This window comes from Asterias amurensis, chromosome 7 (genome assembly GCF_032118995.1).
Source record: "Asterias amurensis chromosome 7, ASM3211899v1".
NCBI lineage: Eukaryota > Metazoa > Echinodermata > Asteroidea > Forcipulatida > Asteriidae > Asterias > Asterias amurensis.
In genome coordinates, this window is record NC_092654.1 from 248304 (window position 1) to 264472 (window position 16169).

At 38.1% G+C, this 16169-nt stretch overlaps 1 protein-coding gene across 2 annotated transcripts; it reads right to left on the reverse strand.

Annotated features, from left to right (window-relative positions):
• Positions 1 to 23: 23 nt before the first annotated feature.
• On the reverse strand, positions 24 to 15623 carry LOC139939908 (protein Wnt-9a-like). Of its 2 annotated transcripts, none has more exons than XM_071936070.1 (4): positions 15227 to 15623; positions 12019 to 12245; positions 2119 to 2402; positions 24 to 1469 (listed from the first exon to the last, which is right to left on the reverse strand). In XM_071936070.1, the coding sequence occupies exons 1-4, from the start codon at positions 15322 to 15324 to the stop codon at positions 957 to 959; spliced, it is 1122 nt and encodes a 373-aa protein (XP_071792171.1). In that variant the 5' UTR covers positions 15325 to 15623; the 3' UTR covers positions 24 to 956. The 2 variants fall into 2 exon arrangements, with proteins under 2 accessions (XP_071792171.1, XP_071792172.1); XM_071936071.1 differs by lacking the exon at positions 15227 to 15623 and adding an exon at positions 12800 to 12908.
• Positions 15624 to 16169: the final 546 nt, after the last annotated feature.

Sequence of the window (16169 nt, forward strand, 5' to 3'; positions counted from 1 at the left end):
TACATGAATTTCGGGAAATATTTATTACATTGTACACAACAAGACGAATAAAAATAACTCTATTTGTTACAATTGAAATCACACGTAGCACCTTTACTACAGTATAAGCTCTTGATACTTTAATCGGTATGTTACTAATTACAAAACGTCCCATTTATATACACAAAGCTACACATGAACTTAAAAGTATTAACATATTATTTCAATACAATATTTACATATTCTACATGGAGATCTAAACTACGGTAAAATCACCTTTTTATAGGCGAGTAAATTGAAATACATTCACGCGACATAAAACACAGCAACAATTTACCGATTTAAGTATAACTATTTTATTTCTACATCTTATCCCACAAAACACTTATGAGCCTCGTTTGCAATTTAGCTTTACATTGTTTTAAACACAAAACACTTACTCAATATCAAAACGTTTTAGACACTTTAAACGTTACAACTCCCCTACGTAACTGCGTTGAATACGTTTCATATCGAAACGTTTTAGACACTTTAAACGTAAAAATGTAGATACATAAAGCGTAGATACATACGCTATATAAGACTTCGATATTAGTATTATACTTGGGACATAATGACACTCTCACAGTGTTTCCTGCGCTATTATCCTTTCCAGAAGCAAACAATTGAAGTTTTCCTGTCACTAGATTCACGTCACACTGAGTTTCACTCACATAATCACTCGTTGTTTTCACTCCAATCTTCACTCGTTGTGTTCATTCCAATCATCACTCGTTGTTCATCCTATACGAAGATTTGAGTTTCGGCAATGGCGAGTTTTAACGAAGTTTTGTTCTTCAAGTTTTTCACTGTGATATTAAAACACACGGTACATGGGCGTGGTGACTTTTGTTGACCCATTCAGAAAAACATGAAATTGTTTTCTTGAACAATTTGATTTTAGATTTCCATGGTGTCATTCAAGTTGTAATGTGCAGTTATTTACACAAATAAAGTTCTTCTCTTGCGATACATTCTTTACAGATGACTTCACAACACCATTGGAATCTACACTCACATCTCCTGGTAACTAGTACATTGCGTATGTTATAACCCCTACCACAGCAAATGCTACCACAGTTCGAATCCTTATCACACTGTCTGTCCCTCGTGCCCATCGTGTACGGACTAGCCTCGCAAAATGTCGGCGACCGATCGATGTAGACCAGGTCGTGCTTACCGGGGCCTGAGCGTGAAACAACGGGGGAGTTAGTCAGAGGAGTGGCTGTTGTCCGCTTTGGAGGTTTCCGTCTTCGTTTGACGTGTCGTACCAGCTCGTTAGCACCATGTGCAGTATTAGCAAGTTCGACCATAACGGCTCTATCGTATATATCTTTTAAAAGTTTCCCCGTCTCTTGAAGACGGTTCAATTGATGCCAACATGTCTCGGATGTACACGATCCAGAAACGCCATGACACTTGCAAACTTTTCTTGCACTCTCCTCAACAACCTGTGACGGACATAAAAGAAAATAATGTAACTTTAAACTGAACGACATGGTATAACAACCTGATACAACGGCCGAATAGAATAATCACTCGTTTGTGAGGTGATTTATTTTTACTCCTTTGCAGTGTGTCATTGCCAGTCTAGTGATATAGCGCCCTCTGTTTGCACGTGTCATCACCGTTCAGACTTTCCCTCGGATTGAGTTCTTGTTTGCATCGAACTATCACGCAAAAACAAAAGTGATCGATATCAAATAAACGTTGAAATGGAAATCAAACTATTCCAGAAGTGACATTTAGATTTTAAAATGTGTCATTCGAAAACTTTGAAATATTGACCTTAAAACTTGTTTCAAGCAGATTTCCATGTCGATATGTCAAAAGAGCTGCCAAAGCCTTTCGGTAAAGCAACAACAAATCATGCATAGGCCTATAAGAGAAGAAAATACCAACCATGCGAAAATGCGTTTTCATTTGTGCTGGTTTTGATTGGTTCTTGTTTTTGTTTTAGTTGAGTGTGAAAGTTTGTTTGTTTGTTTTATTTTGTTTTGGTAAACATACATTTTGTTCAACACTGTTCTGCTTAAAAAAATGTTAAACTTTACCTGTGCATAATTCTGTACTACCAAGTGAAGCCCTGGTTAAACTTACCCTAATTCCTAGATTCGTATTATGTCTGTCAATCTTTGCCCTGACGTCTCTACTTCGAGGTAGATCTCCCTTCTTAGGCATGAGGAATCTCTCCACAAACTTCTGACTATATTTAAGATTGTCTCCACATCCTCCCCATTTCCAAGTATCTCTATTGGTTTCTTCAGAGTAGTAGCTTGTGTCACATGAACATCTCTCCATGTTACCCTGACTACAGGCCTTAGCAACGGAGTAGGTTAAACCAGCTGATGAGATGGCGTACAGAAATGCAGTCTCCCTCATCCCTGTGTATAAGAAACCATGGAAATTGATGAATATTCATGATGTATTCATACGTCATGGCTAGTGACCATTGACATGTTGAGTTTGTCCCAGCATGGCGACGTCCAGTTAAGTTCAACGTGTGTCTGATGTGGAGACCGCAAGTTATGTTCTCAGTCAGTTTTATTTTGTGAAATGTACTTCGTTAAAAACACAATGATTTAAATTAAGTGTATTGAATGTTAACAATTATTTCTCCAAGACCATATAAGTAGATCTTTTGAAATATGTGCTGTCTTCAATCTACTTTTCAGTGGGCCTAGTATCCATTTCCTTTTTTCAGATTTTACACTACACAAAGTTAGTGTTCAATATGTTTGTTATTTCCGTATTGAGTGTGGTGAGGAGGCAGGAATGTTAATTGTATCTGATTAAACACAAACAAAGCATAAAACACAGAGAAATTGACATAAATTGGAACATAGAGTATGCGCGGTTAACCACATCAGAACCGCTTGAGACTTGGCGTCATTAATCATTCTTTATAAAACATCAAAGGATCGGCTCATTAAACATGTGATTTTGATTATTTGTTTTATTTTGTTTTCAAACACTTCTAAGAAGTATTGTTTCATGTGGTCCTGTCCTTGAAACAATATATTTATAGTTGACTGGAATTGTTTATACAGTGAACTTGTTACTTTATAAATGTATTTACCGCCTCTACTCTTTTTCGTTATTTAAAATTATATATATTCGGTCATCTGGTTTATACTGACCAACTCATAATATTATAATAAAGACTGGGGTCTAAACTTCATCTTTGAAAAATTAAATATAGAAGTATAATATAAGAACAAACTGAACAATGAATAAAATAATAAATGACTGGAAATACAAATTACTTTAAGAAGAATCAATTTACACTTTGTTCTCCAATTGCAAAGATTCTCAAGAATCAAAGGGAAAAGTGAAACTCTTTCAAATTCAAATTCCTCTTTCCCAAAATGTCTGAACTTTCTTGTATTCTCTGGGCAAATACCATTGTTGGGGGTTTTCATCTAAAATTTGGGTCAAGTCCACATAAGACGTGGTGCCATCGGCGACTGTCTTTTGAGAGCGGCTTCCAATAAAGAAACAGACCATGTTTTATGGGAGATAGTCGCGTAGTAAATTTGGCGGATGATTTAATGCATTATGACTTTTATGTCTTGCCAATTGAAACAGCCGTGTCCAACTGCTGTAATGAGCGGAGACCACCTCTGCAAGATCCAGACTAAACTGTCCTTAAGCAACACAGAAAGAAACTTAAGCTCAAAGGGTTTGCTGCTTAGCAATTGCTCTAAAGGAATTGTAACCAGTCACAACAAGTGTACATTACTCGATGTTTTTGCTGGTAACAAGCTTTGGCCGGGTAGGACTTTCTGTCTTTCGCAGGTTTTTTTCCATAAAAATTATTGTCTTAAAAATGTAAATAAAATAAATTAAAAAAAGCTCAGCATAAATCCACTTTCTTTTTTCAACGATCATAATTGGCAACCTAAAACACTTTAATGAGAGTACATGTATTTTAAATTGGTAGAAGGCCTATACAACGAAATCTAATAGGTCTAATGTTTGCAGCATCTTTTGCTGTACTAATAAACCTGAGACAAGATGCAATATGGGTAATATACTTGCCGAAACGTTTGAATAAAAGAGTGAAGCAACGTTTGTGGAACAGTTGTAATATTTCGCAGACGCGCACCCTCAAAAAGTTACAAATATTGAACAATAATAACGTGTTGTATGCACTCCTTGTGAGGTGGAAGTGTCATAGGGTCAAACAAGAGGTCATGACCTCCTATCGGCAGACAAAATGGGCACTAATCAACAATCCTTGTTCGGACGCCATTTTGATTTACAGCTGACCGGGTGTTAGAGGACGCATTACACTCAAAACGTGTCAGCAAGCAAACATCTTAAGAATGCAACTCAATCAACACTTCAAACAGATGAATAGTTTACGATGTCACAATCATATCTTACTTTTCAAATTCGTTTGTTTCAATCGGTTAATAAACCCGCTTTTCTTCTTATGAATGGCCCCAAAAATGTGTATACACACAGCAATGTGCAACTTTGAGTATACATGGATTGTTAAATGTATACCAGAACACTGATTTTGAACGCACCACAGTTCTTTTTAGAACCACAGCAGTTCACAATTTATGGATACTGAGACATTATAGATTCAGTATGGTTTTCCCATGTAAGTTTCAATTTCTAGAAAATGTAGGCCAAGTTCCACATAAAAGGACGGGGCATTGTCACGTATGGGAAAACATGTCTCAACAAATTAGCGCAAGATGACAACTATGATTTTGCCGGATGATGTGCCTAGCATGGACTCCAATTTGACTTTGTAAATGACAAAATATGTTATGTACAAATGCCTGCCGACCCTCTCTCGAAGAAATCGGCAACTGATGTCGCTTCTTCGTTTTTGATCTTCATTGGTAAAACCAAACAACAGTCTCGCGCAACAAGAAAACACATAGCAAAGTTTAATTCTATAAAATGTTCGTAAGAACTAGTAGTTCTGGCTCTTGAAGATAAATTACTGGATGATTTATTTGTCGCGACTCTACTGGACAGGCGCGGCAGATGAACGTGATTTTCAGCCGATGACACACATCTCAAGCGCAACAATTTGGCGGGAATTATAAACAAGTACTTCGGTGAAGTCTGACTTTTTCCTTCTTCAAGAATGTTATGGATGTGGTTGGAACTTGGATGTAATACTATAGTTTGGAAAAGGAAAGGGCTGTAAAGCTAGATTTGATTGATCTATGGTTCAACACAATTTGAGTATGCTGTGGACTTGTATAAATAAACATGAACGCAATATGAGAAGTGTCGGTGTAAAACATTTGTCACAAAATGAGACAAAATAGGTTAGGTAATTTTTTTATATACAAAATAAGAGACGGTTTTTATGACCATTTTCTAGCACGCAAGACAAGGCCTATTTAAATCACGTGGTATGGAGGTCTTGTTCCACGCCTCCTATAATAACAATGTATAGCAGTTCTCATTTTACTGAGATAGGGGCATACTTCCAGCCTCGGTTTGGACACATTGCTTTGAATGGATTGATCGAAAGGAGAAACAAAATCATGTTCTTTAAAAATGGTCTTTCCGTACCGGTAATTCATGAACTTTTCATTAATTTAATAATGACGTGAACACGAAACAAGTACTGTTTTAAACTAAAGACTATATCTCTCCCATGACGTTATAAAAGTTGACCTAAAGATCAAGAAAACTTGAATGAAAATGCAGCCACAAAACCAACGGAGAATGTGTGAAGTCACCTTATGCATGGATCTCATAGAAATTACCCCTACCCCCTGCATGTGACAGTTAGCCTCTGACAATCAACTTAGTGCGCCTAATCGGACAGAGTCCTGGCACCCAAGTCCCAAAACAAAAACTCCAATATTGGGTCAGATGAGATGACAGTCTTTGACATTCCCAATCAATTCTTGGCACCCCTCCTTCCGCTGAGTCGAACTTTACAAACAAGGTCCAAGAGAGAAATGTTCGTGTTTTCAAAACTGAGAAGAAATATTTTAGAATCAATTTCAACAATATTTATCGAAGTTATTCCGGCGGATTTTAAACAACATCTTTGCGTAGGCAATGTGACTCCTAGCCTTTTGGCTGATTTCCTTTTGGTCCCTGTGAATTCCTACTTTCAGTTGGAAACAAAAACAGTCGGTTGTATAAGGGTATCGCTTACAAACCGTTACAAATACGGTTGTTTTAAATGGTAATCTTTAAGCTCTTATGCTGTCGCGAATATTGGGATGTCACAATAATTAACAAGTTTGAACCTTTTCAGATTAGTTTGAACTCGAGATATTTCGAGATCAAACACAAATCCTTTTTTGGATAGTATTGCTGACGGATTGAAGGGGGATCGGGGGGTAATTGATGATAATACGAACTACATTATAATAAATGAGCTTTCAGATTGAAACCAATGATCAATCCTGTACTTATTCTTCAAGATAAATCAAGTGATTTTATCCAATCTCCCAGAAGTTGATTCCTCCTGAGGTTTAGGCAGAGTCACTGTGGTGGAACTGGTTGGAAAGTTCAAGGTCTGATCGGGCCCGTCATTTTTGGCTAATACCCAAGGCCCGGCTGCATGGATGAGATAATGACAATTCACGCTATGTGAATCATTAAAAATAAGAACTCCAACCTACACTGACAAGTAGCTTTAATCTGATAAACCAACGTTGCCTATTCATAAACCAAGCTTAAATAAAGACATTTGAACACGTACATCATTAGGTTTTTGAGGAATATTTGTATCTTGAGTTTTAAATAAACGATTCATGCAACCAACTCTAAAGAGCAGTCTTCAGATTTAGCTTCACGCCTTAGAATTGGTCGAGCCAATACAATGTTGCTTATAATATAATGTTAAACCTAACCTCTCCCATGATATATAAAGACAAGTCGTATAAATGTAATTGGAGATTTGAAAGCCTAAATCAATTTCATGCCTCGGCAATCCAACGTAAATTTGTTATAAATATCCAGGGATTTTATGCATCGGAAGCAGACAAAACTAACAGCATCTTTTATAAAACTAATTTTGAAGATTTACTCACAAGATATTTACAGCTCGCAATAACGACTTTGCAGTTAAAGGGATCAATGTTAAAGAATATTTCTCCTCATAGTTTCAGTTGCTCTTTGCAGGGGCAACAGTAAAACTGACAACGGTTTATTAAACATTACGTTGAACTTGAATTTCATCTTTAAAGGACTCGTGAACGAGGCTACAAAGTCTCAGTAAGACTCATTGATCCATAAAAGATACTTGAGAGATTTATGTCATGTGTCAAGCGGCAATCAAGCTTTTCAGCGGGGACCAATTTAGTTTTTTAGCGGTAACCCGGAAGGGAAATATAACAAGACCAAATATTTTGATCAAGATTTAAAGGATGGGAAGAGCTTATTAAATTAGTTTGCATTTCTAATCACTCAATTCAACTATCAGCGTACAAATATTTAAAACAATTAATTGGATGACTTTTTTTTTCTTTTTCTTCAAATTATCAATATAGGCGTACACACATACTGATACAGCAAAGGTAAAATGTTGCGTTGTTTATTTTATAGTCGGAAGGGGCTGGGAATATTCCAGATTAGGTTTTTGATGCATAGAAAATGACTGAAACGTTTTAGCATTCAAATCAGTATTTGAATGAATAGGCAATGTGTAATTTAACATTGTTATAAGCGAGTCCACCTTACAAAGAGAGCCCCTCATCCAAGGACCTTGCTTTATGTTCAAACCAACCTTTTTGTAAGCCGCTTTCCTGCCACCATAATTTGTTTTATTTCCAAACTCCAAAGATGTTTTCACAAATCGAGTGATCAATAGAATGGCAAATTTTTGTAAAACCATTTCACCAAATTCACCACAGCAGCAGTTTAATATTAACCTCACTTTAAACTGAACTGTGAAGACGATGCGTGCATTGAGGCACCGGTAGCGTGTCAACTTAATTGCACATTGGAGGAGTAGAACACTTGCCTGCACATCCTCTCCCACACATCATACCCCCTCCTTAAACTTTAAGATGTCCACTAGTACTTATACATGCCGTCATGTCAAATGTAGAACATACAACATATTGAACATAATATGGATACTTGCTAAATCATTCGACACAAGATGAGAAAGGTTTGCTCATCGAAAATTAAAGAGACCATTGTTCATTGGAAGTTTGTCAATTAAACATGAAGACGTTGTTAAGCCCCTTGTTGCATATCCCAATGATATGAACTACATATTAATTGAGGAAATGTCATATTGTTATTAATTATTCTGACATCTTCGAAATGTCGCTACCCATAATAAAGTGATTCGTCACGTTATGTAAACTTAGTTTATTATAGAAGTTGCTTTCTAGTGATCGCTTTTTCCAGACCTTATATCATCACTTGTCATGATTTCACAAAGAGTTAAGATTGATCTTAACTGTGTTAAGATTGATCTTAACTGTGTATCAATCATACTGCTAAGCAAAGTGTGATGTCACAATACAAATCACTATGATGATACTTATGAATATTACTGCTGTGTGAAACATGGTGAAACCATGGGGGTGAAACCAAGCCCTTGTCTTACTCCATGGTCTTATCTATGTCCTTACTCTATGGTCTTCTAGACCTACTTTATGATAGCCTGTTGTGGTTATGTGGTTTGGTGCTCTCAGAAAGCATGACTATAAGTGGACTCGTTGGTTCATGACCGGTAAGGTCACAAACTAAAGTAGGGCTGATATTGAATCTTTTTCATAACAATTCTTGTTGTAAATAAGCTGTGACCAGAGAGAGGAAATTAGGGTTGTATCCGAATAACCGGCTACAGCTGCGGCTACGGCTAGATTCTCGCGTCATCATGCGTGGAGGTATAGGACGTCCTTAGCAACACCCTTAGCAACAGCCGTAGCCGTAGCTGTAGCCGCCAATTGGGATACGGCCTAAGCATAGGTACCATTATAAACTTCTTGAAAGTAATAATCTACAACCTATCCTCTAAAAGATGTTTCACTTCGTCATCTCCCTGTGGTGCCTACGCTCTGAGTGATACACTGTTTCCTCTCTCACATTCGACACAAGGCGCAAACAATGTCTAGAGATGAGATTTGAACTGATCCACAGATTGCCTCATGGTCTACAAACAAGACACGTGTGTTTTCAATGAGTAGTTAGCCTTCAGAGTATCATCTCTCTAAATGACGTAGTGTACGTAACCTTTCAATTGAACACATGCATCGTTCATCGATGGATATCTCATGCAGGTGACTCCCCATGGCAGTTGAAAAACAAATAATGTTACTATTTTAGAGACAGACATGGGAATGCCGTCGCGTTATGAAGGACCCGCCATATTGAACTTGAGTCTCGATACTCAAAGTTAGGCTATCTAAGATCTTTTACAGATTATCTGCCCACATGATCTTTTACAGATAACTAGCGGTAATTAACGAAATGAACAGACTGTTTTCGGTTCTCATGGTTTTATTTTCACCACGTGACTTTAAAAAAGCCTGGTCAGTAAACACATGGTAAATCAAGTGGTTTACGCTAACGGCTGCAGCTACTGAAGCCGAATCAGTAGCCAGAGTCATATTTTATCCCAACTTCCTACTCCTTGTTTCCGTGCGCTGCATAATGGTGCTTTTGGTGGCGCATTGTATTTTGTATTCCTAAGTTATCTTTGTGTCCGTGATTAATAATTGAACCATTCTTGGATTCATAACAAGTTTGTTGCACAATTGAGTTTATGAACTCGCCAACATGTTTCAAAAGGTTTCATAAACTTGACTTCCTCCTTTTAATATCATCCTGTTCTGTTAAACACCTGTTGTTTCTCTCCTGAACCCCTCGGGTAGATTGAGTTTATAGGACCCCAGTAATTCATAGAAATAGCAGACTTAGATACTCTGTATGTGGAACTTATACGACATAACAAGTCAAAACGATGCACTACCAACAAAATTCATAAGGCATCGTGGAGAGGACTACATGTATGTGTCAACGTGTATCGACTACCACTTGTATCCTTGCCAACTCCTCAAAGAGTTCATACTATTGGCAACTCGTACCCTTTTAGAACTCGTACTCTCGTTGAACACGATTGACGTGCCGCGGCTATGGCTACAGTTGACTGCAAATGGAGGACAGGGACTGACATTGTATTAAAGGAACACGTTGCCTTGGATCGGTCGAGTTGGTCTTTGAAAAGCGTTTGTAACCGTTTTTTTATAAAATGCATATGGGTAGAAAGATGTTGTAAAAGTAGAATACAATGATCCACACAAACATACCTCGAAATTGCGTGGTTTTCCTTTTACCTTGTCGACTAACACGTCGGCCATTTATGGGGGTCAAAATTTTGACTCCCATAAATGGCCGACCATGTTAGTTCGCACAGTAGAAGGAAAACCACGCAATTTCGAGGCAAACTTGTGTGGATCATTGTATTCTACTTTTAAAACATCTTTCCAACCATATGCGTTTTATAAAAAAACGGTTACAAACGCTTTTGTTTTGACCAACTCGTCCGATCCAAGGCAACGTGTTCCTTTAAGATCTCCTCATACAGCCAGAGCCATAGCTGCTGTGGGACGCAGCTTTACTTCAATCTCCAATGTCAATGACCAGCTTCGATATCCCAACACTTATTTTTGAAAGTAACTTTTTCAAGAAGTGAGATTTTCATTTCTTGATTGGATGAGGATATTAACCTCGTTCCCAATGTGTCTATACGGAGGTAATAGTCTGCAGGGAAGGAAGCTCTACATTTATCACTTTGCTATTGTATGGCCACAAGGGAGGTAGGGTTCCAGACAGATGTAATACTCATGGGTTACTTCATGTTGAAATGATTATCTGCTGGGTTGGATCAGACTAAGAAACGAGTCTGCAGCAGCGACTAAGTTCGAATTGTGCCCGATTACGGTTCGTCAATAAAAACAATTGGGTTGTACAAAAGTATGAATTTTAATTGTGATAACTAGTACTTGGTTGTTTCTTTCTTTCAATAAAGAACCTACAGATAATGGCACCCAAATATAGATTTGTATGTTCCCTCATTTATTTGGTCCCCGAAATATAAAACAACTGAAAGCAGCCGTACAAGCTTTTCTGAACTCTTTGCAAAGTACCTCACCTACAATACACTGTCGCAAGTGTACACATACATAACTCTACTCCAAAATAAGTCACAAGATAACCAGAACACATGATTGATAGAAGACAGGGTACATGACGAAACAATGCTTCATGACTATTGCTTGCACACACTGCGAGATAATGTACTTTTGATTCTTGTCTCTGTGGAGTCTTAACCCTGGGCAACACTCTGTAAGTCAGGTCGGCCTACTTTGTGATGAGCCCAGGGCATGAAACAATAACCCCTTCGATTAAACCATAAATTGGCCCCTTTTTCACATGGCTGTTTAAGCATGCTTAGCATAGAAAAATATTGCACATAACCAAAATAGTTGTCCCTGATAATGACATGTTCTGGACAATTGACTAAGCAACAGCTGTTGCCGAACGACTGCATGACCCATCAGTACTGTTTCATGTGCCAGAAGTGTTTTCATCATTATTGTGAAGAAAGTTAAAGCAAACATTATGTGAAGCTTGTTGCATTTTGTTTTGCAATACACGCATCCCTACTTCAAAGGAGTGAACATGTATTTTGGAACCCTGCGTGTTGTTGTCTAGCCCAATTGTAGTATATTATTTGAATGCTTTAACACAAACAAATAAAAGTTTGTATGAGCCTCAAAGGTACCAGACTATTCTTCATCAAACCTTGATTTGGTTTTATTGGCCCTTTTCGAAACCACGGCTTCGGCTTTGGATTCGGCTTCAGCCTCCGTACTCTCGTCTGAAGCCCTTAGTGTGTAATACGCAAAGCACGCGCAGCTGTCAAAACATCCGCGGGGCCAAGCTAGCCTGAAGCCGAATCCAAAGCCGAAGCCGTCGTTTCAAAAAGGGCCATCGATTCGAATTGAAAAACAGAAAAACCAAGATGTCCGCACAATACTTTACCTTTTTTGAGTAGATTGACTCTGTGTGCCGTGTTATGCACGCTGCAATTCCATCTCTCATTCCGAAATCTGTCTTGACATTCGAAGATGCTAAGATCCAGGGCTTGTCTTAAGACGGTAGGCATCCCAGAGTCCCTGCTACACATCTTCCTTTGTCGCTTGGTAAGATAAGGGCTTTTGCAGTCAGGTGGTAGGTCACCAACGAGAAGTCTTCTGGGCGTCGTAAGTCTGTTTTGGAATAAGGCAAAAGTATCTAACTTTATTTTAAATTATTTAATAGACAATTTCACCCTTGAGCAATTATTAAAATTTTGTTTCGTACAGTGGGAGGGGAAGGGGGAGGGGGGTCATTGAACTTGCTTGCTAGACCACGATAGTGTAAAGCGCGGCGTGAGAATAATTAAAAAAAAAAACAATCTGAGAAACGTTACTGTCAGATTCGTTTCTCAGATTGTGTTTTCCAATTAAGGAGTATTCTTCCTGAGTGGACGGACATAATTGCTTCGGATTGACGGCGATATCTCAAGAATGCGACCACCATTTTAAGTTAAATTTTCACAGGTTAGGTCCATTAAGCTTCTTTATGGTGTCTCCGTCAACTTATTTTTGGTATTGTATCACAGTTTATAGAAATTTAAAGAACTTTGACACCAAGAATTTGAGGAATGTACTCGACATAATGGCGTTTGTACTAGCCCGCTTATTCAAAGATACGTCATTGCTGTTACATAACAAGGTTTCATACTCGTACCGTGATAAGGGTTACCAGTTATTGCCCATACCTAGTTGTGTCAAATTTATTGCCAAACTCAATTGGATACCATCGAATCACTTGTTCTTTAATCAGACACGCCAAATATTCCAAAAGTCGGGCCAACTTGAGTTAAACCTTCCATTCAAATATCCTGTGTGGTTTTTAGTGCTTGGTTTAAACTCCTGTGAACTGTCATCACGGTACAAATGTTTGTTCTTCATCGTTTACAAAGCCCGGCTTGAAGTACTTGCAGCGGGCCGCCGTGTCTCACCTCACCGTAAGCTGAGTCATTTTCTCTGGCGTAAAACGTCCCGACTGTCAGGCATCTTTCCCGATCCCCGGAAGTGATACATGGTGGAGTCGCTTGGCCGGGCTACCCCAGAACTGGCTTCCACGGCTCAGCAATGAATGTATATCCGGGTGATTGTGGCTCTTACAGAAGAAACCCTCGTGGAGTTCATCAAACAAGTAAGTTTATGACGACTGTACCCTTCTTAGTTTCTCTTATTCGTAATTGGTTGCAGGATTCTTTTTTTTTTTTCAATTGTTGCCGAGCCATGACTCGCTCATGTAACTTAAAGGTACTCCCAATATGTTCACAACTTTACAAACTGATGCCTTGAAAAATGGTTGTGTAAAATGTAATAGTGGCATGCCATGTCAACCTTAATAATCATGTATGAGACGTGACTTGACAATGACTGTAGTTTTGAAACATAGTACAGCAACCTCAATTGGAAATGTGCCATGGTGACCTTGAAAACGCCGAAATTACAAAGTAGGCTGGTACCCTCTAAAATGTCTACTAATGCTACCACCACTGCCTTACTGTAGCACTACACAGGGTAACCAACATAACATAGCTGTGCATTAATTAGGTGTCGTTTACTCATTGACCTGATTAATGTCACATTCAAAATGTGAACTTGAACTAGGTTAGGCTGCCCCCCCCCCTACACCACAAGCGGCTTGTAATGCAAAGAATACGAAGTCCGGAAGTGACCTAGTGAGGTCATGACAAATGCAGTCAGTCATGATTTCATATGATGAATGGCAATAATTGTATGGTGGTAGCATTAAACTCATTTTACCCTGACCTTGAAAATTGTTAAGTAATGTGTTTCAGTCACATGTGTCTGCTTATGGTGAGACACTGGTTTTTGTCATTTCGACTCTTAGTCGAATGTAGAACTAAGATTGCACCTAAAGTATCTTCAGTGAGTGTCTTTCTTGGAAAACAAAGTACAACATGGTCGTTGAACTTAACTTTCTAGAGCTCTTGAAGTTTGTGCAGATCACCAAATAAACTCACGAACGATTAGACCATTTACTTTTGTTTAAAAAAAGCCATATAACGACAATTACTTGCAGCATGTTGAAGAAGTCGGTGGAAATTGTTTGAAAAAACTTTAAACAACAACAAAATAATTAAAAAATAAATGTTCATTATATACATTAGTAACACAAGTCACGTTTTTGTCAATTGAAAGAAATGATATCGTGTTATACCGGTAGTACCCTGGTAACATCTCTAATTCTTGATTTGTGTCTTGAAACATCCATTTTCACTCAACCACCGTAATCTCAGCACCTTTATTTTCAAAACAGTTCCCCCACCCTGGCACAATTTGCACCCCGTCAACTCAGTCTTGGCTCCGCATATGGGAATTTTCTCTTTTAAAGTTATTCACGTAATGGTTATCGAAGAGTTTCAAATTCTACTTAAAAATCCCTTAGGGCTTTATCCAGCGACTGTGTAATAATAGTAGTTGAATTCTACCAACCAAACTCTGAAATCATGACATATCAACATCTAAGATGGATCACTTTCACTGATGGAAACTTCCAGGAAACTTCGAATCATTCGTTCGTCTTGGGCATATTCTTGAATACTGTCGTATTTCCCAGGTGGGTTTATTCTAATTATATGATCCTCCTCTCCTCCTACAAATCGCTTTCTAACCTTGTGACTTTACTGCTATCCTTATCTGTGTCCTGCAATAACATAGGTTCATATTGCACGCTAAGTTCACCTCGCTTGGTTAACACACACAGAGACTACAGTGTCAAAACCACTAGTGAGTTAACCATTATATACTGCCAATATGCAAGTAGGCCTACATCAAGGTAAAAACCAACATCGACCAAATGAGTCCGAGACGTCTTCGTTTTCAGTTTGTAAATATTTTTGTGACGTCAATTAATGTTCACAACCACAGCAAAGCAATCACTTAATATTGTTGAATCATTTTCCAAACAGACACAATAACTAATTGATTTGTGAATTTAAAAAAAATAATTAAAATACTCTCGTTTTTTAAATAAATATAACAAATTCACTTCTCAAGTACATGATGCATGCAAAATCCCATGCACAGAAAAGTGGTTAAGCTATAGACATCAATATTTAAACCATGACTGTGGTAAGATATTAAGAGCGGTTAAAAAAACTTACCCAAAGTATCCGTAGCCGACCGGCAAGAAACTCATGAAGATTAGTCCGGGTACCAGACAGTAATACAAAGCAACTAACGCTAAGGGGTACCAGTTCATGGTGGGAACGCGGTTACCGTCCAACACCTCATGATAAGTGTGGTTTTATAACTCGTCCCTCTTGGTCCACGTTTACTTTCAAAGATTCCTTTCGCAATGGTGTAGAGAGCGATGATTTTTATACCGTGAGGTTCATCATATCAGACATAACAAGCGTGTGGAGGCGATACTACTGGCTGGCGTACGGGCTAGACTGCAAGAGACACAACCACGAATCCCACTATTATTTACTCGAAGCACGTGTGTTTCCAGCTCAACATGTTCTAGACTTCTACACAATGTAAAGCATAAACCTTTATGACAAGCAATTCCAGTCGGCAGAAGTTTAGTCACCACAGTTGCCCTTTTTCTTGCCTGGTATGGGTGTCCATAGTGTCGCCGTATCTTCTTGCTGCTGTTTATCATAAATAACCAGTCACGTCTTGAGACGTCGTGTGTACCATCTTGTGTGATTAGGATCTGCTCAAGCTATGATTGGTTCACAGTTTCTAGTAAGATGGGCGTGGCTATTTGTTTACCTTTTTTAGATTCGTTTTAGTATAGCGGTGTTACACATGAAGCTAACGTCTATGTTTGGTTAAGTTCAGGATATCTTCTTCTTCTACCAAACGATCGCAATAAATGTCTCCAGTTGTTTTCACATTTTGTGTTATAATGAAAGGGCTTCTGGGAGGCCAGATTTTGCCACGGATAGATTTATTTATAATTTATATTTTGTTATACCACGTTATTTTATTGTAATGTTGAGTTGTACAATAAGTCATTTATCAAGAACATACAAAGTAAAATAATTATCACTAATTTTTTTATATAAATATCTTAAGATACTTCTACACCAACGATGC

Coding starts and splice junctions, on each gene's coding strand:
- LOC139939908 (XM_071936070.1), bottom strand. CDS start 15,324: ATGAACTGGTACCCCTTAGCGTTAGTTGCTTTGTATTACTGTCTGGTA. Junction 2,403..12,018: donor AGTCAATCTACTCAAAAAAG/GTAAAGTATTGT, acceptor TCTTATACACAG/GGATGAGGGAGACTGCATTT. Junction 1,470..2,118: donor ATACGAATCTAGGAATTAGG/GTAAGTTTAACC, acceptor TGTCCGTCACAG/GTTGTTGAGGAGAGTGCAAG.